Source organism: Sinocyclocheilus grahami, unplaced genomic scaffold (assembly GCF_001515645.1).
Source record: "Sinocyclocheilus grahami isolate Dianchi unplaced genomic scaffold, SAMN03320097.WGS_v1.1 scaffold315.1, whole genome shotgun sequence".
Lineage (NCBI taxonomy): Eukaryota > Metazoa > Chordata > Actinopteri > Cypriniformes > Cyprinidae > Sinocyclocheilus > Sinocyclocheilus grahami.
In genome coordinates, this window is record NW_015505494.1 from 589,567 (window position 1) to 612,854 (window position 23,288).

Below are 23,288 nucleotides of genomic sequence, written 5' to 3' on the forward strand. Positions count from 1 at the left end.
TTTTTTTTAAATTCAACATTATAGAGATATACATATATAGATCAGCTATATACTAACTTTGCAGTAACACTGCAAATTAAACCTTTCACAGGTTTGAAAGAAGTTTGAAAAAATCTGTATTCATTTTAACAGTGATACAGATATTATTGCCAAAATGAGGCAACCAGTTGTCAAATTCTGTGAGAAAAAAAAAATGCTTACGGAGACATTGGAGTGTCATTTGTCCATGCTTGCATTACATCTGCTGGGGGTGGCTTTGAGGTTTGCTGAGAGGCTTCATCTAGAACTACTGACTCCATATCATCCACCACTGGAAGGACAAAAAATGTTAGTTACAAACAGTAACAAGTGCAAAAGGTCTCACTACCGATGATCTGAATTTCTACACATTTCAATCTTGAATAATAAGGTATCTCGCTAAGAGTACTGCATTCATTTTCAGTGTAACACTATTCTCACCCTCTGTCTCACTTTCTCCAGATGGAGTCTTTTGAATCTCTTCTGTTGTTTGTGGGATTAGTTCCTGACTTTTAACCTCTGCTGTGATTGGCACTGTCTCCTGACATGTCACTTCTTGTTTGGCAAGGCCAATGGCAGGCTGGCATGGCTGAGGAAGAGGCACTTGTTTGGTTTCATGAGTGACATCTAAAGACTCTTCAATAAGATTAAGGCTTTCTGGGGAAAAGAAACGCAAATAGAAACTCAGGATTAACAGGATACTATTGTCAGTAAGACTGAACACATCACACAGATGAAAAACACTCGGATCAAAGACTCACCAGTCAGTGTGTGGTCACAGGTGCTGGCGGGATCTAGTTTCTGGGTAAAGGGCTGGAGCTCTGCCTCTTCCAACACCTTCAGAACCTCTGAGTCTGGACTCCGCCCCCAAGCCTTCCTTAGCCCCTCCCCCTGCCAATCATCCATGCAAATGACTTCACCTGCTGTTTTTTCTGAAATAAGTTTAAAAAAAAAAAATTATGTTATTGCATATAAATAAGCCACCCATTTTATTATATACAATGGAAACAACACGATTTTGCTCTCCGGGCACAGAATACTAGAGATCTAGTAAATAACCTAATGCCTTGTTTGTTATTAATCCAGTTGCTATAGAGAGACTGGAGTCCCAGTGCATGTAACACAACACACCATCCATGGTTACAAAACAAAACTCTCTAATACATAATCTATTCACTCTAGAAGTAATAAGGAGGATGTGTATAATTCATTGACTACTTTTATTCTGCATCTAGCCTAGCAAAAACAAAGGTCAAATTATTCAAATGTGCACCACAGCCTGTTGTAGCCATCAATTTCTCACTATAGCTCACCTAAATGTTGCCTTCATAACTGAACGCACTATGAATATGTGATGCTGATGTAATGAGAGCTGATGGTGTGTGCTTTTCACTGCTGCAATATTTTGATTCTTGTTGGCACAATCACTTCTCATTAGAGTCTTGCAAATGTGCTACAAGAAACTTGGTCACTTGTCAGGTTGGTATCTGTGAGTCTATACAACCTGTGCCACAGAGCACATTTTCTTAGTAGGCTAAGATGACAACCTCCACCATTTCTTTTTCCACAATTGTTCTGTGTTTTATCAAACATAAACTATCAATTTGATTTAAAAAAATGTGTCGAATCAGTTGCAAAAACTGCATAAACTACAGAATCTCAGGATGATTAGCTGACCTGCTGTTGTAAAGCTAGTTTCTTCCAGAGTCTGCTGAGCCACAGACAGAAGAGGGGCACCATCAGTCTGCCACTTCTTCCTGTCTCCACCAGAGGGAGCATTCGTCTCTGGAGAAGCCACCTGAGACACTGAGATAGGACAAGAGAGGGGAAACAAAGAGAATGTGCATAGTGCTGCTCATATGACGCAAATATCTAAAAGATACGGTATCTTTTATTACTGACCTACAACAATTTCTATGTCATAAATACAGTTTTATCAAATTTAATTTATATCATAAAATGACTTCAATTATATAATAAAGCCTTAATTAACAATGCAAGAGGTCTTAAATGTGAGGATGGAAAAACAGGAATTGTGATATGGCCTAATGTGATTATTAAATTAATTCCAAATGCTAAGGTTTAAATAATTAAATGTGATCGGCTGCACATTTCAAAGTAAAAAATACTACTCAACCTATAATTCATGTGTTGATATATATGTACATAAAACAATTTCAAAACATGTGTATAATGAATAAAACACATCTTGACCATTTTACACTTGCAGTACATCCTATTGTATTGATAAGCAAATTAGCAGCCTGTTTAATTAAGTAAAATGTGATTTGTGCCACAGCCTGTTCAATTATGTAAAGGAATCGGAGACACATGATTTGCTTTCAGATTGTATGGAATTTTTCTGTATGTACATTAGGTGCATTTGTGCAGGTCTTAAAAAAAATCTCAGGTTTGACTTTAGATATCCTATAAAGAAATGTATGTAGTCACACGTGTTTTTACAGCAATAATAATAACAACAACATTGATGAGATTGTTGTGTTTATACCTGCCAGAGTTGCACAGGTCTCCTCCAGAGTTTGTTCGGCTACAGACAATATGGGTGGAGCTACAGCTTCCCATTTCCTCCTATCACCAGCTGCAGGAGGTCTTTCTTCTGTGATGGAAGGCTGGATCTGTTGAGGAGTTGGGCATGGTACAATGCTGCAAGGTGTGGCATCTTCCTCAGTGGTCTGGACCTTTTGATTAAGTCGGCGAAGAATCTCCTTCTTGTCACTCTAAAAAAAATATAAAAAATACAAAATCTCACTATAGTCGAAGTGACAAATCATTCAATAAACCACTCTCTCATATTAATGGTATTTCACATATTCTAATATGCATTTTCCACCTGTACACGTGATGTTTCTGCTTTAAGGGAGTCCTCTTTCATAGGAGAACTCTGTCCTGATGAAATCTACCAAAAAAAATGCATAAGCATTGGATGACCATTTAAGCAAATACAGCAAAGGTGATTTAATCAGTGTGATGGGTGACTAACCGCGCCCACATCCTTCAGAGCAGCAGTCATGGAGATGGCTGGAGTGGTGGGTCTAGAGGAGGGAGTGGCTTTGGAAGCATCTTCCTGAGGGGTGGAGTCAGATGGCTGAGAGTCAGGGGCTGCAGGAGATGGAGCTCCGCCCACAGCTCCAACAGCAACCTTCACCCCTCGTGCAACAAGCTGCTTTGTCACAAAAGATAAGACAAAACAAAAGGCACAATAAAATACATAAGAGATGGAGGAGAAACGAGGAAAGGGGAGAAGTTTAGGAAAGAAAGATGACATACATGATCCTCCCATGCTTTCTTCTCTCTCTCATATGCTTCTCTTCTCTTCTTTTCCAGTTGTTCTTTAATTACAGCAGCACGAGCCTTTGACTGGGCCTTTCATAAAAACACACATTCTTGATAACTGTTTTACTCAAATAACAGTCTGGTTGCTTTTGCATTCTGATACCAAGACATATACTTATATACATTTAAGACCTTTTAAGAATAATCTAAGAATCCTGAAAAAAAAAAAATGCATCATGGTTTGCACAAAAATATTAAGCAACACAACTGATTTCAACATTGATTATAATAAGAAATGTTTCTTGAGCACCAAATCAGCATATCAGAATGTTTTCTGAAGTATAATGTGACACTGAAGAAGACTAAAGACATGGCTGCTGAAAATTCAGCTTTGCCTAAAAGATATTAAAACAGAAAACAGTCATTTAAAATTGCAGTAATATTTCACAATATTAGGGTTTTTACTGTATTTTTGATCAAACTAATGCAGCCTTGATGAGCATAAGAGACTTTTAAAAACATTTTTAAAAATACCTACCAACCCCAAACATTTGAATGGTAGTGTATATAATTCCATTTTACAATTCAAATTATTATGCTGATAAATTATTTTGAAAAAAATTAAAATGCAAAACCTTTAAAGCCTCGATCTTCTTCATCCTGAGTACTGCCTCTTCACATGACTCCTGACTGTCTGACCCGTCACTGTCATACTGAGATAGATGGTCCAAATATAACAAATGAATACTTAAATACATTTAAAAATCTATTTAATGATGTGTAAAAGCACTGAAGCGGAGCCGAATAAATAATAGTAAGCATTAAAATGTGTGATAAAACAAATCTACAGTTGAAAGAAATGTCAAATGGGCCTATACGTGGGTGCATATACCTTCTCTCCTCTGAGGCGAGCTTTGATCTGCTGGCGTTCATTAAAGTTCTGTAGTCGGATCTGTCGTAATCTTGCCAAGTACTCCTGAGAAAAACACAGTTCACATATCATCTCTCTCTGTTCTCTTCCCATTAGCTAGGTTTCCATCCAAAGATGCAAATTTAACTTGTGCGCAAAACTGGAAAATCGCATAAAACATTTGCGAAATAAAGCACAGTTTCCATCCAATGAGTCAAAGAGAACTAAATCTACATTTCCTGATAAACTGGCACTAAATATCTCTAAGAAAACTAGGAGAAGCCACTGAATATAATAATTTTCATATGTAATAAATTACTTGCGCTTCAGAGAGAGCAGATGTAACACAATAAATGCGGTCATTGCTTTTAGAGGTGGATGCCTGCTGCTTGGGAATGCAGTCATGTAAGGCAGTAATTATACAGAAATACTTTGATGACAGACTTTCCTCGGGCATTTCAGAACGACCAAAACAACATATAGATGCTGTGAACGAGATCGGTCCGCTGGTTAGTCAATTTATCCCGTCTCATAGTCCAAAAGTCACATGACTTTTTCAATGCGCATGGTGGAATATATTTGGTAAATGTGTTTCCATTGTAGTTTATGTGCATTTTTTCTTATCGGATAAAAAGTTTATCCTACTCAGTTGTGCGCATAAGCATAAATTCTAAAAATGTGCATAAAAATCTTATCTTGGCGTTTCCATCCAGCGGTTTTTTATGCGATAATCCAAAATAGATGGAAACATAGCTATTGTCTCCTTCCGACAAAAATAAGAACAGGGGCAAAACACATTGTATATTGAACATGAAATATAATTGGTGAAATACATTGGAAAAGAAAACCAGCATTAAACATTTACACTGTATTGTGGGAACCGCAAACTTAAAGTTACAGCAGAATCAAAGCCATTCATTGATGAGGACCATAAAAAGCAGTGGTTAGTCTTCAGCTGGGATCCTGCAGATACACTGAATAATCTTCAAAAATAGAAAAAAATTATGAGGGACCCAAAACAAGGGGTGTTGAAGCAGAATAAAATCCACACACACAAAAAAAAAGATAATAAAAGCATTGGGGAATTTTGCCAGAATGTGGTATTGGATGAAATGAAATAATGAACTAGAACATTTTCGGTGCATTTCACAGCCACATTCAACAAACATACACTGTGCAGGTACTGGACATCAGATGGCACTGGTGAGCAGATGAAGCAACATCAGGTGGGCGTTTACAACTTAAAATAAGGAACCGAAACAATGAAGAGTTTAAGTGACTTGATGGATTGAGGAGTGTTGTTTGGTCCCAGACAGGACTCCTACCTCCTCCTCTTTGTTGACTTGGGGTCTCCTGCATCGGGAGGAGTTTGTCCAGCTTGCAAAGATGGTGGCCAGGTTTTGCCGAGCACCCTGTTCACCCATTGATTAATCCGATATTACAAAAGCCACATAATTAAATGTATTAGGAATTCCATCACTGAGTTCAACACCTTATTTCTATACATCAGTTGTTGACTGAATGAAAACAGATCTGAATATGAGCTTTTGGTTGATTGTAAGAAAGGGGCAGGGTTTAAGCCTGGAGAATAATTGGAGATGTCCAGCATACGTCACCAGAGATAATTTTACCAGAAAATCAAGTTATGACATTTTAATTAGGGATGCGCCGATCCGATATTCATATCGGGTATCGGCTCCGATAGTGCCATTTTTCTCGGATCGGGTATCGGTCAGAGAGGGCCGATCTAAATCCGAGATTTTTTTTTCTTTTCGATTGAGCGAATTATTCTGTGTTACTTCTGAAGCCATATGATAGCTTAATGTGAGCTACATATGCATATTTAAGTCCTTACATTAAAGTTCAAACAAACTCTTTTCTCCGCTATGGCTGTAAGTCATTCGATGGGCCTATTCCAGGGGAATGTGGTGCTCCAACGCCGCCACCACCACCTCCATAAAACTATGCAAAATATGCACTGAATGAGAAACCTTGACAATATTAGCACCCTTTATTGACTAATCTGTAGCAGACAAGGAAGACTATTGTACCTTTCGCTCAGGACTGCTGCCTCCACTGGAACTGAGCACATGTCTCCAGCCCTGCTCTCGAGCACGGTTTATCCGGAACAGCTAAAATAAAAAGGTACAAGTTCAAGTTTTAATATAAACAAATGAAACCAACATCAATTTATTGTAAATAACCATTTGCAGAAGGGTACTGATCAGTTCACCTTTTCCCTCTCAAATCTCTTCATCTGAGCAGCCTTCAGTAACAAAATCTACAGAGAGAAACACAATTACTAAGGGTCACTAACTCTATCAAGAGGCTTTAAAAATGTCTTTCTACCCAAGAGACATTACAAATAGCACCCATCCAACTAATGAAACTAGAACAGAACTTGTGCTGAACTTGATGTGAACTCATTCAATCACCAACACTACAGGCACAAAACAAAATAAACATACCTTGACATAACTTACAATTTAGTATGTATGTAAGTATATATATCCTAATAGAAGTCTCTTATGCTATTCTAATATGCTGATTTGTTGCTCAAGAAATATTTCTTACTATTATTAATATTGAAAACAGTTGTGCTGCATTTTCTTAGGATAGGATTATTTAATGATTAGAAAGTACACAAGAACATAATGATTTGAAATTATAATTTGTATCACTGTAAAAGAAGATTCAGGATAGTAAAAAAACATGTGACATGATGTCATGGCAAGACACCATCAATAGCTCACCTGTTCCCTTTGCTTCCTTTCCCTCTCCATCATCTCCATCCGTTTCTTCCTCACTCCTTCCTGAAATAGAACATGACCATGATGCTTTTAGACATGATGCAAACAGTATTTCCCATTACTTGTTTGCAATAGTGAGGACACAGAAAAATTTGTTTGTACAACTCCATGTGGCAAAGAGAGGCAAGAGCAGTCAAACGTCCATATATAATCTTGAAAGAATATTTGTTCCCAAAATGGATCAGTCGTTGAACAATAACGGTTTAGCATCTTGCGGCTCGAGTAGTTCTAGACACATTTATAGAATGAACACTGGACTGGTGAAAGGGTTAATAAAGAAAGGGACGGAAAAGGAAAAAAAATGAAGATGCCCACCATATGAATGACAGCAGTTGGAGAGAAGCAGAAGGACACCAACAACAACAAAAAAAAGAGGGGAAAGAAAAAAAAAAAAAGAGATACAGTCCAGAGTAACTACAAGTACACCTATCACAGTGATAGTGCTGCTCGACCAACCTGTGGATAAGTGTCCTGCTCATAGGCACCATACGGATACGGACTTATTCTTTGCAAAAAGATTACAATATTTCTGATAGCAGCTCATATCTTTAACCACTAGAGCAGACCAATAAATGGCACATATTAATGATACAAAGGGTAAACCTATTTGAGGCATACAGGGCAAACATTTTTGGTGGAGGACAAAATGTATTTGCACAGGGGTAAGTGGATTAAAAGGAGGATCAGGGTTGGGTGTTAGTAGAAGGGTCTGTAGATAGGGGCACTCTCTAATGTACCTCATGCTTCCTCCTCTCCTCCTCCACTCGACTCACTCTCCTCTGAGCTGCTGCAGGAGGGGGAGCCTGGACAACACATGACACCGAGGGGTGTGGATCAGAGGTCTCTCGCTCTCATTTATAGCACACAGCGGGACAACATCAACAAATGTCTGAATGTTACACAAGTGCCCCTCCTAACATACTGAGTGACAATGTATGGGCAAAACATAGGAGTGGATTAGCCAATGACATACATGGGGTCCTTATTTCTCATGGTTCTCACCTGCTTGAGTTTGACTGGTTTCTTTGCTGCAACCGGGACCTTTCTGATGGCGTCAGATGGTCTTCGAACTGTTAAAGGCACTCCATATTTGGCTGCTGGCTTTGTGATTTTCTGAGCTGGGGAGATGGGGATGGGGCCTGGGGCAGGGCGTTTGGCTGGGGAGTGAAGAGGAACAGAACAACTGGATTTCTGGTATTTGGAGATCAAGAGAACAATTTAACAATATACTCCAGGCACATCTCTACTCGACTACTGCTCATCCATCAGTGGATACCATGATTCATAAGTAATTTTTCTCCCTAAATTTAGGATAATAGAATAATCCATATATACAACAACATCACCAGAGGGTAACAAATATATTAGTTATTAATGAATGTGTTTACCTGGTGCTCCCTGGGCCACACTCATTTTAGGCTGATTAAGGTGAAGTGAGTGGCTGAATTCCTGAGCAATAATCTGCAACATATACAAGGAAACATACTACACAGTTTCTTTCTCATTCATCTCATTCACCTGCCATTGTCCCCTGAAGACTTGGCTCCTTCCCCATCTTTAGGTGTAGGTTTGGATGGTTTTTCAGCTGCTGTGTGGACATGGTCATATGGAGCCCTGCTTGGAGCTAAAGTAGGAACAGGAGCATGAGTAGGGGTGGGGCCAGGCACAGGGGATGGGCCTATTCCAGGGGAATGTGGTGCTCCAACGCCGCCACCACCACCTCCATAAAACTATGCAAAAATATGCACTGAATGAGAAACCTTGACAATATTAGCACCCTTTATTGACTAATCTGTAGCAGACAAGGAAGACTATTGTACCTTTCGCTCAGGACTGCTGCCTCCACTGGAACTGAGCACATGTCTCCAGCCCTGCTCTCGAGCCCGGTTTATCCGGAACAGCTAAAATAAAAAGGTACAAGTTAAAGTTTTAATATAAACAAATGAAACCAACATCAATTTATTGTAAATAACCATTTGCAGAAGGGCACTGATCAGTTCACCTTTTCCCTCTCAAATCTCTTCATCTGAGCAGCCTTCAGTAACAAAATCTACAGAGAGAAACACAATTACTAAGGGTCACTAACTCTATCAAGAGGCTTTAAAAATGTCTTTCTACCCAAGAGACATTACAAATAGCACCCATCCAACTAATGAAACTAGAACAGCCAACATCTGCTGAACTTGATGTGAACTCATTCAATCACCAACACTACAGGCACAAAACAAAATAAACATACCTTGACATAACTTACAATTTAGTATGTATGCCTGAGCTGGGGAGATGGGGATGGGGCCTGGGGCAGGGCGTTTGGCTGGGGAGTGAAGAGGAACAGAACAACTGGATTTCTGGTATTTGGAGATCAAGAGAACAATTTAACAATATACTCCAGGCACATCTCTACTCGACTACTGCTCATCCATCAGTGGATACCATGATTCATAAGTAATTTTTCTCCCTAAATTTAGGATAATAGAATAATCCATATATACAACAACATCACCAGAGGGTAACAAATATATTAGTTATTAATGAATGTGTTTACCTGGTGCTCCCTGGGCCACACTCATTTTAGGCTGATTAAGGTGAAGTGAGTGGCTGAATTCCTGAGCAATAATCTGCAACATATACAAGGAAACATACTAAACAAACAAATTCTTCAACACGTGGGATTGGGTCTGGAATTAGACCTGAGCGTTATATAACATCGGAGTTATATCTGAGTCACAGGCAGCGCACAGACTCATCACACTGCCATAAATGTCTGTTTGCATGCATCACCTGAGGGCTGAGAAACTTGTGAATCCTGCGAGCAAGAAAAGGCTTGTCCAAAATGGCTGAGACGGAGGGTCTCTCCCGGGGGTTGCGCTTGAACAGCTGGGCCAGGAGAGAGCGCAAGTCTTGGGAGTAATGCACGGAAACTGGCGGGTACGAACCACGGATGATTTTTAACACCAGGTTCTTCATGTTTCCGGCCTCAAACTGAGTGAAAGACATCATAAAATTGGTCCTACTTGAAAATAAAATGATAATACCACCTTCACTCAAGTCATAAATCACGTAAACCTACAATATAATCAAAGAATACAGAAAAAAAGACTTTCAAATTAATCAACAGTGAATTTTCTCTTCAGCAGGAAAGAGTATCTCCACACAGCTAATCATCTCAATTTTTAAAGCTGCTGCAGTTTCACTTGCCTCTCCACTGTAAAATATTAGTCTCCTCAGAACATTCATGGTGTAAATAATGAAAGAAGGGAAGTGAGAGAGGAAGAGGGAGAGAAAATGAGACCTACATACAGAGAAAGGTTAAAAAGATATGAAGGAGATAGTCCTGTTTTATCGTTCTCATCAAAAGATAAGCACAAAAACTCCCTTGCACACAAAAGCTACTATTGAGAACATGAGGTACTTACTGCATGCTTAAGCGTGCACATTTCATACAGGACACATCCCAGGGCCCAGATATCACTAGGGTCAGACCCGACAGAACAACGCAGAAAGAAAGAGAGAGAAGACAAAAAAACAAAGCAGACAGACAGGGAGAAAGTGGGACAAATGGGTAAATTTTGGGGTGGCACATGTGGATTACTCCCACATGTGCACATGCAAACATAAATACACAAACAAACAGCATATAATATCTAAAGTGATTTGAATATTAAACAACATGGCTTTGCACAATATCTGATTTTTCTTTTTCTTTTTGCAAAGGACTACACAAAATCTAATGTTTACAATCCAAACCAATGCACATCGATATGTGGCTCAAAATCCAATTAATGTATCACAGTCTAAATGTTCATATTATATTTCATCATTCAGAATGTGATGGAATTGAAAAGATCAGGATTGAAAACCAAGTAAGATTTGTGTGCTGTGCAGTGTGAGCAAAGTCATTTAATGTCTGTATCTCAGTATGCACTCTGATACTAAGAAATTTTACAATTCATACTCTATCAAAAATCAAACATTTGGGATCAGTAAGATTTTATTTTTTCAAGAAATCAATACTTGTATTCAGTAAGGATGCATTAAATTGATCAAAAATTACAGTAAATAAATACATTTCTAATATTACAAAAAAGTTCCATTACTCATTTTTTAACATTATATTTGTCAAAGAATTGTGGGGACAAAAATAAACATGGTTTTACAAAAAATATTAAGCAGCATAACCGTTTTCAATACCGATGTTTCTTAAGCACAAAATCAGTATATTCGAATGATTTCTGAAAGATCATGTGACACTGAAGACTGGAGTAATTAATGGCTGCTGAAAAATCAGCTTTGCCATCACAGGAATAAATTACATTTTAAAATATGTACAAATAGAAAGCAGTAATAAATATTTCACAATATTATTATTTTTACTATATTTTTGATCAGATAAATACAGATTTGGTGAGCTTAAAGGAATTTTCAAAAAAAATTATACTAATTAAAAAAAAAATCTTACAGAGCCTAATCCTTTAAAAAGTAATGTAATACAGCTGGTATTATTCAGACTGATCAAGTTACAAACAGTCCAGGAACAAATGACTTGGGATCAATATGTAGCTGCTTGGATCAGATAAACACATACAAACTTACATAACCACTCTATAATGATTCAGCAAACTGTACAAGAGCCACTGAGTGCTCTGTAGCTTCTGTACTGCCCATATATACCACCCTGGCTCAGAACAGGAAGTAATTTACCTCTTGTTGTTGTATGGTTTATTTTCACATATCTCTGGCGACAGGTAGTAAGGTGTGCCAATACATGTCCTCGCCAACTCCACGGTGCTGCACACACAACCACATTACATATGAAGGTTATTCTCACCACATTCCTTATGCTGTTTTGAAATCAAATTGCAATTACTTGCCTGTTCAAAACTCTAGCGATTCCAAAGTCACCAAGCTGAATGGTACCATCTTTGGTCAGAAAAATATTCTTGATAGAAAACAAAAGCAAAAATCATGTAAGAGGCATATGTAAACCAAGTCAAAGTATATTGTACATTATGCTGTAGTTCCACAGAAATGTTGGTACAAGTGTGTGTGTGAGAGAGACAGCCGTACCTGTGATTTGATGTCCCTGTGTAGGATTTTGCGGTCATGTACGTGTTTCAGAGCCAGGCAGATCTGCACAAACCAGTCAAGAATCTTCCAGAAAACAACACAGTGTTCAGTATTTCAGACGATAACATTGCAAGATTATTCTTGCAAGAAAATTGGGCTTTTGCTAACATTCAACAACTAAGAATATTTTATTTTGTTATGATAAAAGAAATTCAAAGTTAATAATTTTTTTTTATTTAATGGTATATCCAAGTAGTATTTGACTGGTCCAACAATGCCACCCCTGTGAGGCGTCCCACTCTATATACTGCAGAATAAAATAGATTAGCAGCTGATGTGACTGGATTCTTCATTCCATATGAGTGCATATGACTTTAAATAGATACTATTTACTTTTGTAGGAGTGAGAATTTTTTTTTTTTTTAAAGCTTAGACAATTTGCAGCCTGTTGTCAGGTGCAGAGCTTAACAGACTTTGTATTGTTCCTCTTACCTGTTCCTCAGAGAATAGAGTCCCTCTCTGATTATTGATCTTCTTAAACAGGTCTCCTCCCTCACAGTAGTCCATTACTATGTACAAACAACCACTCTCTGAAGAAAAAGAGAGAGAAATTATTGCACTTCAATGACAAAGTAACAGCAATGTTTCAGATCACAGCCTGGGTGGCTTCTTGAGATTTAAACCATAAAAAAAAAATCATGCATTATTTAATTGATCAAAAGTGACACTAAACACATTTATAATGTTATAGGAGATTTAAAAAAAAAATATATATATATATATATATATATACACACACACATACACAGTGGTGTGAAAAAGTGTTGGTCCCCTTCCTGATTTTTTTGCATGTTTGTCACACTTCAATGTTTCAGATCAAATAAATTTAAATATTAGTAAAAGATAACACAAGTGAACACAACATGCAGTTTTTAAATGAAGGTTTTTATTATTAAGGGAAAACAAAATCCAACCCAAAGGATCCCTCCCCAATTTTCTTCAATCTCTCATATTTATCCATGTCTGTGCAAATTACTTCTCATGCTGAGGCACAGGGAACAAAGTACATAAAAATATGATCACCTGTAAAACAATACTAGGATTTTTGTAAAGTTATAGCAAAAAAATTATATTATCTCTCACTCTTTCTAGATATGTAGTCTAGATATAGGTACGTTATATAGATATACACTTAATAGACATACATTTTTTAATGCTGAGGCACAGGGAACAAAGTACATAAAAATATGATCACCTGTAAAACAATACTAGGATTTTTGTAAAGTTATAGCAAAAAAATAATATTATCTCTCACTCTTTCTAGATATGTAGTCTAGATATAGGTACGTTATATAGATATACACTTAATAGACATACATTTTTTTAAGTCTATTGTCTGATGGGCACTGGAGCAACCAAATGGCATATTCCTTTATAGGTGTGGCATTTTAAAAGTCACAGTCAGCTGTCATCTATTCACAATGCCAGCAGGAATTATTAAACCGACTCGAGCGGAGCACCTCCTGATGAGTGAAAGGTTAATATTTTTCCACACAGAATCCAGCTGCATGCTGGGAATCACTATAACTAATAAATGACTAAATAAATAAATAACTGCCACCTGGCCTAGATGAGGCAAACATAGACATGCATTTTTAGACAAACTAGTAGGATTCTAAAATAAAAGCAAATTAAGCCTAAAAGCAATAGAGCCTTGGACGAATGCAAAAACTGAGCCAAACTAAAAGCAAAAGCCAGACAGTGTACAAGAGCTTATGAATTAAATATGACATGTCAGGAGGAATTACCCACCACTCTTTAAAAGAGGTAAGAGGGGTACAAAAGGAGAGAGGTTAAAAGAAAGAATCAGAGATGGAGAGAGGGACCTTAAGACAGCAATAAATTAGACTAGCAATCTGATGAAAGCTATGTTGTCCAATAATACTGAATCACAAAACTGACAATACATAGAAACTTACAAGCTCTACATTACAGACCATGGATTGACTTACACGCTCTGACATCTACAACATTAGTTCTTTACAAACAAGATTTGTTACGCTGCTTTATGTTATACGGATAAAAGCATCATCACATGAACATTGCGTTGCAAAGTTTGAAAAGCATCAGCTGGTGTCTAATTTAGTGGGGCCTTGAACGGGTCTGCCCAAACTAATGATAACACCGCGAAAAGAAATTACCAGTCTTATTGGCATCCCGCGAAATGACACTGACATGCACTTTAAAGCAGAATTCTGCGATATATTGCATTATTTTGCAAATACAATCAGTTCTTACCTTCTATATTCAGAATAATCAGCGAACATTGGCAGCATCAGTGAAGCTCACATGAAGATTTTCTGATGTGGGCGGTCTCATGTGGGAAGACTGCACACGCTGACTGAGAGGAGCGATTTGATTGGTCCGCCTTCTTGTCGAGTCTCAGGTGATAGGGTGAAAAACATGTCAGTCAATATCCACAGCCGTTAAGTTTGTCTGTCAATGTTTGGTGCAAAATTCCCCCCTAGCAACCGTCACCGGTTGGTACACTCATGGAGCCACTACAGAGAATCTTTGGCCAGTATCCGCTTTCCTACTGAAGAGCTTTTGAAAATGAAAAGACGAAAGGATTAACGGATTCTGGCACTGCATTTGTGAAGTACAAAGCATTTTTTTGTATGCGTGTTTTTTTTTTTTTTTTTAAAGTACCCCAAAAAAACATTTAAATTAAAAATATATATTATGTATATAATTTATTACTGATATTTATTTCTATATGTATTATTTATATTAATAATAATAATGATCATTATTTTATTCCATATATTTTCAAATGATTTATTTATTAGTTAATTATTTTTTTAATTTGAATAATTTTCATATTTTACAAATTTGTCTTATTTGTCCATGTTTTGAGATTTTGTAAACTTACTATTTTATCATTACAGCCTCTGTTGTTCAGAAGCAAGGTTTTTTTTTCTATAAAAGTATTTTGCTGCATTCTGGTTCCAAGGAATAAAGTGATGTGCATGTGTAGCTGTTAGAGTCAGGCTAATAAATACATGAAAATGCGTTAGTACTCGGACAATACATTTAGTAAATAAATACATTAAAATGCGTTAGTCCGCTGCCTCGATTTTCCTTTTCGAGATATATTGCTATTATTTCTCTCCAATATGTCTTTGAGTCCATATTAATTTACCGATGCGTTTGGCTCCACCTATCGGGCACCACGCGCAGTTCACTCAACATGGCGGCACCCGTTCCATCTATACCACAAGTTCACATTTAGCGACAACGAACGGTAGATGATATTACCGATATTTACCGTGAGTTCGATATCTTGTCGTCTAAAACCCTAAATCCTGTGCTGTTAGACCAACTATAATTGTGCAGTGTCAAAGGATCTCTAAGGGATGTTGCTCATTGTAAGTGGCAACTGTAAATTTGAGTGAACATTACATAATTTCTGCTCCACAGTTTGCTGTATTAATAACTTTAATGTCAGATATTACCAACAGTAATGTGGCACATCTAAGAATTACCTTTCAGAATACCTCGGTAGTTACAAACTACATGTCCAAAAACTATTACATTATGACCTTTTATAAGTGATAGTTCTAGATAATAATACAGTAGTAGTGCACAATGGTTATCATATTAATATACATATTTACACATATTTACATGGCACTCCAAGGTACTATACATTATAACATTTCTTGGCACAGCAATAATCAAATGTCAATCAAAAATGCATTGTAAGCAGCACTACTTTTTTCCTAAAGATACAGGTACTATTTTCAGTTGTACTTTCACCTTTACTCATTCAATATCTGATTGCTGGCCTGCAGTGTTCATTCTGTGCTGGGGGGTTTTCTCTTTTAGGGTCGTGATGTCCAGATGCTGTAGTGTTCGGGGTTCGCGTGGCATTGGGCGAGCAGTTTCTCAGCTGTTAGCACAGAGGGGTCATAAGGTTGTGCTATTGTCTAGGAATAAGGAGGCTGCACAAGTTATGGCTGAATCTCTCCCTGGAGGTGAATCAGTGAATAACCATGAATCAGTCGGAATTACTTTGCATTGGTTCGCTGATGAAAAGTCTAACACTTTTTTTACCTAAACACATTTTTTACCTAAATTGGAGTTTTGTATATAGTATTTATCTATCCAACAGCACAAAGAAAAACATTTTGTTACCAGGTTGGGTAATGAATGCAATTAAAAAGTCTTAATCTTAAATTGTGTTAAAAGAGATGTTATAATTCTGGAGTATATATTTAATTTCAGAAAAACATTTGGGTCTAAGCTGTGATGTCTCTAAAGAAGAAGACGTTCAGAGAGCATTTGAGACCAACAGTAAGACCTGTGGCACTGTGGGATACCTGGTTAACGCAGCTGGCATCAACAGGTCAGGCAGTGATGCAGAAAATGTGATACTGAATAAATATATCAGATACCATGGCCAAAAAAGATGATAATAAAAACTGCAGATTTTGATATTATAAATAAAAAACAGCTGCATTCTAATATATATTGAATGTGTGTTTATCTTAAAGAGATACATTGTTATTGAGGAGTAAATCTGAAGACATGCTCTGTTCTTCACACCAACCTGCTGGGCTCAATGCTGACCTGCACAGGCGCTCTACGGAGCATGCTCAGTCACGGAGGAGCTATTGTCAACATAGGTGCCTCTCATTTCTGTGTGTCCCACTACCTTGTGATCTTCTTGTATATTATTTCAATTCAGTGTCACGAAGTTCAAGCTGGAGAAAAGTCTCCTTGCATTAGCAGCTGGGCAGTTTGGGTTCATTTAATCACCACTAGATGGCGCAGAAGCTTCAGATTTTAAATCGTTTCTCTGTCTTTGTCTGCATCATAATGTAGTTCTCTTACACTTGTAAAATTAAGCTTTAGTTAAGTTTGCATGTGTGTTTTTTGTCGAGTCTGACATATTTGATATGTCAAGCTTTTATTGCTCATATTATGATATGTATATTATAATACTGGATAATATGGAGCTTGTACTCGAGGAGGAAAAACACATTTTAATTTTATTAAGAGGCCCAAACTGAGCAAAATATGCCATTTGGTGCACTTGCTGATAATTACTGTATATGGCAAAAAAAATAAAAGATATAATTCTGATATAGCATAGAATTCTTAGAATGTAAATATACAACATATGTGACCCTGGACCACAAAACCAGTCATAAGTAGCACAGGTATATTTGTAGAAATAGCCAAAAATACATTGTATGGGTCAAAATTATAGATTTATCTTTTATTCCAAAAATCATTAGGATAAAACTAAATTTTTGTTTAGTATGGTAATATGCATTGCTAAGAACTTCATTTGGATAACTTTAAAGGCGATTTTCTCAATATTTAGATTTTTTTGCACCCTCAGATTCCAGATTTTCAAATAGTTGTATCTCAGCCATATATTGCCCTATCATAACAAACCATATATCAATGGAATGCTTATTTATTCAGCTCATGAATCTCATTATATATAAATCATATAATGGAATGTAATACAGTGATGACCGAGAGATGGACAAATAAACATTCCTCAAAAGCCTGATGTATCATATTTAATACTCACATTTTTTCCCCCCTAAATAAAGAATGGATAATCTAAAAGTTGCTTCAGTCCAATCTGTGTTTATCTTTAAATATTTCTAACAATATAGTATAACAATAAAATAATTTATTCTTACATTTACTTCTTAAAAATAATTTAAGTTTTCAAAAAGACATTGAAGAGGGACATTTTTAGAATTACTCTAAAAGGGCTTTTACTTTATTAAAAAAAAGAAACAACTATCAATCAGATGACAGAAGGATTGTAGTAGATTGTGTACAACAGGTTTTCCATCAAAGTGTTGATCATGTTGTTAATTTAGGCTTTAGAAATTTGTGTATCAAATATGATACAGTAGGATTTATACAGTAGGTTTAATCATGTGTTTCCTCAGGCTCTGTGTGAAGGGTAACTCTGGTCAGTGTGTGTACAGTGCCAGTAAAGCCGGACTGGAAGGATTCACACGCTCACTGGCGAAGGAAGTTGCTACCCGGAATATACGAGTGAACTCGGTGGCTCCAGGTTTTGTTCTCTCTTTTTCTTCGATTACTTCTTTTGCCTTTTAATCTGGATATCAGCAGTCATCTGAGTAACGCTGAAAATTCTTTTCACCCTCCCCTCTCAGGATTCATTCGGACGGACATGACGGCAGGACTGGAGAAGGAAGACGCGGTGAGAAGAATTCCACAGGGCCATTTTGGGGAACCTGCAGAGGTGGCCCACGCTGTCCTTTTCCTCCTGGAGTCTCCTTATATCACAGGACAGCGTCTGCTTGTGGATGGAGGATTACAGCTGGCACTGTGATGATTTCTGCTAGCAAAGCATGCGAGCCAACTGCATATTTTTGTTATGCTGATAATGTACAATAACTGTTTACAGACTGCGTCAAATCTTGATATTGTTAATCACCTCCTCATCGCTCTGTGGAGTCACACATATCATTGTGTAAGAGCTGGATTGGATTAAGGTTATTTTTAGTTCACTGGAGTTTTTGGGTTATGGCTCATGTTCCATACTTGGGATAACACAGGCCACAGGTCAACATGTGGAGGATATGACTCGCTTTGTGATGTCATTTCAGCATTTAAATAAGCTGTGCTGCATTACACTTACAGAACCCCTATCGCATATAAAAATAATTAAAATGAAAATGTATGAAATCCTGGCCTTTTCACCATCATAAAAATACAGATTACCAAGAAAACTAAGTCAGCTCTGAGAGATGTTTTTGCCAAGAGCAACTGGACTCAACCCCAGACTCAATTTCAGAGACGTTTATTTATTGTACTATTCATAAACCAGAAGAGAATAAGGAGAACAGTCCGTATACAGGCACAGGTTGGCTTGGAAAACAGAAAATATTGCAAAGTAAGAACTTCCTAAAATCTGTCTATTTGTAGGATAAACAGCTGTGCAAGAAAAAAAAAAACATATGCAAATCACAGGCTTACATGTGTATATTGTTATGCTATATTGTTTTGTATATACGTTGCAAATGTGTGTGAGATGATGGCTAAACTATTTGAACTGAGTATTTGATACTCGACTGATCAAAGCTAATATCATTACGAATGCGTTACGAAGAAGGAATATGTTTGAGTTACTTAAAAAGCCAATGAAATATAATTTATAAAAACAGTATCGCATTTTTGCACGTTTCTGTAATTCCAAACCTGAAAACTGAAGCCTACCTGTCAAAGCATTACCATCTCATCATTCCATGCACCATCATTGTTAAAATCCATAATACTCGTATAAATCTCGCCGCCTTCCACAATCAGCCCATCCTCCACAAACATGCATGCGTCAATTCGGTTTCCTGTACTTCCATCATAGGCATTCCTCATTACTCTCGCTTCCATGGAAACACAACAAACTGTCCAAACCTGTCAGTCAGCCAAAACGTACAAAAATCTCATCACTCATGTTAATGACATATCAGTCTCCGCTTTTAATCTCTCCTAAAAAAAGACAGGGTGGGAAAAGATCATTAAGGCCCGGCCTTGTGCGACATCTCTGGATTGGAGCCGAGATCCAGACGCGGCATCTATCTATGGCAGTGTGCGTTTGATCAATATGCTGGATCTCAAGGACCCTGAAGCTCCAGGGACGATGAGGTCTATGGAGTTTTAGGGGTGTCCATCTTTCCACAGCCCTGTTCCCTACATCCAGAGAACCAACCACCCAAAAAAAGTCCTATTTCCTGTGCTGGAGAGGAAGACATTTCCTCCAGCGTTTCATAAATATAATCTAAGGCATTATAACTACATACATAAAAAGTGTTACATGTTGGCACCGTAGTAACATGCACAGCTAGATGCTAGTTATTTGAATAGATTTTTTTAATATATATATATATTTTTAAATGAAATATTTCTTAGGCACTCGTGAAATCTAGAGATGAAAAATAAGGTGATCATCGGTATATTACCTCCTTCCTCAAAGCACGTGCTGGGGGGTGTGTGTGTGTGTGTGTGTGTGTGTGTTAAGTGCGCCAGCGAACCATCAAGTCTGTTTACAAGCAGGATATGACCTCACTTAAGCACCCACATCACTTCCCCTCAGAAAACAACTGAAATAAAAGTAAAGCAAATGGTCCTCCGGAGAAGAAGTGATTATACCAAGAATCCAAATCTCTGAGGAAATGCTTAGATCGCCATTCAAAGTCAATCGATCCCTTTTTCATCCAACCCCAGCCAAGAGGGTTTTGTTGGGAAATGGGTGGGGATTATGGAGTACGCTGGATCAAGGGATTGGGGTTCGAAGGTCAGATCCTCCATGCTAGTCTCTACAGGTCGTCACTCTCCACTAGGGTGCCGGGAGGAAGAGGATTGGAGTCTGGGAAGAAGGCTGCCTTCACATCCAAACCCCGTTCTGTCAGAGCGGCGTAGCGGCTCGCTGATGGACGCACCTTCTTGGGCTTCGGGATGTGAGTCTGCTGCCACTGGGCTGAGGGAAGGAAAGGGCGAGGATGAACATGGTTTCTCACTTTAAAGAATTTACAGGATGTAATATCGATGTCTAGATAATGACTGTAGTTCCTCAATTATATGTATATTAGTCAACATTTGAAGTGGATCAAAACCTTTCATCAAAGTTGTCCTAAAACCAAAATGTTTTCTTGTCTAAGGACAACTTTGATGAACTTTTTTGATCCACTTCAAATGTTGACTACATATATATATATATATATATACACATACACACATATATAAAAGAAAAAAGAAAAAAAAAGTGAATTCAGATAATTCCATTATAATAGCAATAAATTATGCATAACTACATGCAAGCAACCCTAAGTCAAACCCTACTCTTAAACATATAGTAAGTACATGTAGTTAATTAATATTACTCAGTACTTAAATGTATAATTAAATTACATTGTAACAAGGACACCTTAAAATACAGTTACCTTACATTTGTATTTTTACATTTAGATTTTACATTTAGTTTACCTTTGGCATCTTCATTTGCCATCAGCTCTTTTAAATGTAATATTTAAAACACTATTCATTTAATAACACTGTTACACGTAATCTTTAACAAATTCAAAATGAATGATTTCTTTTCATACTAAACATCATGATACCATGATGCCTAAATTCCCTTTGTAGCATTAAAACTAATTTTAGCTTTTAGTGTTTTATTTTTAATATATTTTAAGACAACAGTATGGATCTTTTAAAAATGTATAGCTTTTATTACATAATCATTGACTTGTTGGTATCAGCCAGAGTTTTTATATTGGTAAATCAATTTAATATCAATATTGGGGTATCAAAGCTGATATTGTACCAAAAGCCAAAAATATTAGCGTTGAGCAAACTCTAGTTTCGATTCATTCCAGACTGGATGTGTTGAGTTTTAAACATTTTATGACAGAGATTAAAACTACATTCATACGACTCCAGTACACAGGCTGCCAGTCCATTGTTGCTTTAACCTTAGGTAATGTATCAACAGTATTGTTAACCCTGTTGTTGATGGCAAACACAGCACTGGCTGATGGGATCGCTATGGGAACAACATAGGGCGGAGGAAGGGAGGGTGCTTTTATTGGAAATATTTCATTAATTATGAAAGCGCACTGATCAGATAAACCACTTAAACTGCTTAGTCTGTATTTAGTGTACTTTGGTCTTTTACCAATCATAACTCAACATTGCTGCATGCATTCCTAAGATCCGTTTTCGCTGTGTGTTTGACTAACCGTGTACGTCGAGACGTGCTGTACTGGAGATGATGCCAGCTTCGTTCTTAGCTGAAACTGTGTACCAGCCTGCGTCTTCCTTCAGAGTCGGCTGGATGATCATACAGAGGTAACCAAAGTTGTCCTGGTGCATGCTGGGAAATAGAATTGAACATCAGAATGAGTAAGTAGCAACAAAGGATTTTAAGAGATGCCAGGATTGTTTATTTAGGCTGCACAGCCATATTACTTTGTTTGTGGACACGGTTTGCTCATAAGGATTCAAATCAATGACTGGAGACTTTACAACTTGTGAGTAACTGCTCTCGTCTCTCTGAGGTGGCGTAGACAGTAGCGCCTGTGGTGAGGTTACTGTGTGTGTATGTGTTTCTTTTGCAAGGGTCTTTTCATCAGTATACATACACACACACACACACATAGGCACTTTAAATACCAGCCTTCTAACAGCTGCCATATACAGGCTAGTAGTGCACATTGAGTTTTTAAATGCAACAGTGTTTAACTTGATAAAATATAATATACCATAAAATAAAAGTAGTTCTTTGGCTAAACTGTAGTTTGGAATGGCTGTAGGAGGGCTTTGATTTGCCCAAGGTCTCCTACAGTACCTTATCCTGTCGGTGTTATGAGTGAAGGACTCGTTCTCTTTCTTCCAGAAGATCTGTGGGAACGGGACTCCAGACACACGGCACTCTAGACGCACTGGGTGCCCCTCAGCGACACTTGTGTTCTGGAGTTTCTCAATGAAACATGGAGTTTTATGCATCTCTTTGGCTAAAGAAAAAGAAAATTAACAAGATAAAAAAAATCTAAACTACTACGTATAGTGTTTAACTTGATAAAATATAATATACCATAAAATAAAAGTAGTTCTTTGGCTAAACTGTAGTTTGGAATGGCTGTAGGAGGGCTTTGATTTGCCCAAGGTCTCCTACAGTACCTTATCCTGTCGGTGTTATGAGTGAAGGACTCGTTCTCTTTCTTCCAGAAGATCTGTGGGAACGGGACTCCAGACACACGGCACTCTAGACGCACTGGGTGCCCCTCAGCGACACTTGTGTTCTGGAGTTTCTCAATGAAACATGGAGTTTTATGCATCTCTTTGGCTAAAGAAAAAGAAAATTAACTAGATAAAAAAAATCTAAACTACTACGTATTGATGTAAACACACACACATACATATATATATATATATAAAATATAACTTTATATATTAGTTTGAAATATTTCCTATACAAATGTATGCATATTAAAAGGATACAAATGATACATTTTTACCTGCATTTTATAGTTTTTTAATTTTTTTTATAAATAAATACGTATTCAATAAGGACACATTTAAAAAAAAATTTAAATAGATTTCTATTTCTAATAAATGCTTTTTTTTTTTTT

General features: G+C 37.3%; 3 protein-coding genes across 3 annotated transcripts in view; 1 reads left to right on the forward strand and 2 right to left on the reverse strand.

The window, feature by feature from the left end:
• The window catches only part of LOC107601920 (serine/threonine-protein kinase Nek1-like), a 30,426-nt gene extending 17,627 nt beyond the window's left edge, over positions 1-12,799 (reverse strand). Inside the window, exons 1-25 of the mRNA XM_016294281.1 lie at positions 12,755-12,799; positions 12,592-12,687; positions 12,100-12,183; positions 11,904-11,971; positions 11,734-11,820; positions 10,449-10,503; positions 9,814-10,014; positions 9,578-9,650; positions 8,035-8,189; positions 7,770-7,835; positions 6,976-7,035; positions 6,456-6,503; positions 6,274-6,354; positions 6,133-6,184; positions 5,548-5,648; positions 4,205-4,288; positions 3,948-4,025; positions 3,307-3,402; positions 3,020-3,199; positions 2,870-2,935; positions 2,528-2,756; positions 1,696-1,824; positions 780-950; positions 460-675; positions 201-310 (exon numbers count right to left, since the gene is read on the reverse strand). Coding sequence (XP_016149767.1) covers positions 201-310; positions 460-675; positions 780-950; positions 1,696-1,824; positions 2,528-2,756; positions 2,870-2,935; positions 3,020-3,199; positions 3,307-3,402; positions 3,948-4,025; positions 4,205-4,288; positions 5,548-5,648; positions 6,133-6,184; positions 6,274-6,354; positions 6,456-6,503; positions 6,976-7,035; positions 7,770-7,835; positions 8,035-8,189; positions 9,578-9,650; positions 9,814-10,014; positions 10,449-10,503; positions 11,734-11,820; positions 11,904-11,971; positions 12,100-12,183; positions 12,592-12,687; positions 12,755-12,799 — 2,631 coding nt within the window. The remainder of the gene's footprint in view (positions 1-200; positions 311-459; positions 676-779; positions 951-1,695; positions 1,825-2,527; positions 2,757-2,869; positions 2,936-3,019; positions 3,200-3,306; positions 3,403-3,947; positions 4,026-4,204; positions 4,289-5,547; positions 5,649-6,132; positions 6,185-6,273; positions 6,355-6,455; positions 6,504-6,975; positions 7,036-7,769; positions 7,836-8,034; positions 8,190-9,577; positions 9,651-9,813; positions 10,015-10,448; positions 10,504-11,733; positions 11,821-11,903; positions 11,972-12,099; positions 12,184-12,591; positions 12,688-12,754) is intronic.
• A 2,554-nt stretch (positions 12,800-15,353) lies between these two features.
• Positions 15,354-19,272, forward strand: LOC107601946 (carbonyl reductase family member 4-like). Its single transcript, XM_016294314.1, has 6 exons — positions 15,354-15,428; positions 15,988-16,136; positions 16,387-16,507; positions 16,656-16,787; positions 18,081-18,208; positions 18,312-19,272. The coding sequence occupies exons 2-6, from the start codon at positions 15,995-15,997 to the stop codon at positions 18,488-18,490; spliced, it is 702 nt and encodes a 233-aa protein (XP_016149800.1). The 5' UTR covers positions 15,354-15,428; positions 15,988-15,994; the 3' UTR covers positions 18,491-19,272.
• An 86-nt stretch (positions 19,273-19,358) lies between these two features.
• The window catches only part of LOC107601945 (palladin-like), an 11,584-nt gene continuing 7,654 nt past the window's right edge, over positions 19,359-23,288 (reverse strand). The window contains exons 7-9 of the mRNA XM_016294313.1: positions 22,837-23,002; positions 21,897-22,030; positions 19,359-20,635 (exon numbers count right to left, since the gene is read on the reverse strand). Coding sequence (XP_016149799.1) covers positions 20,475-20,635; positions 21,897-22,030; positions 22,837-23,002 — 461 coding nt within the window. The 3' untranslated portion in view covers positions 19,359-20,474. The remainder of the gene's footprint in view (positions 20,636-21,896; positions 22,031-22,836; positions 23,003-23,288) is intronic.

Coding starts and splice junctions, on each gene's coding strand:
- LOC107601946 (XM_016294314.1), top strand. CDS start 15,995: ATGTCCAGATGCTGTAGTGTTCGGGGTTCGCGTGGCATTGGGCGAGCA. Junction 16,508..16,655: donor AACGCAGCTGGCATCAACAG/GTCAGGCAGTGA, acceptor TTTATCTTAAAG/AGATACATTGTTATTGAGGA. Junction 18,209..18,311: donor AGTGAACTCGGTGGCTCCAG/GTTTTGTTCTCT, acceptor CTCCCCTCTCAG/GATTCATTCGGACGGACATG.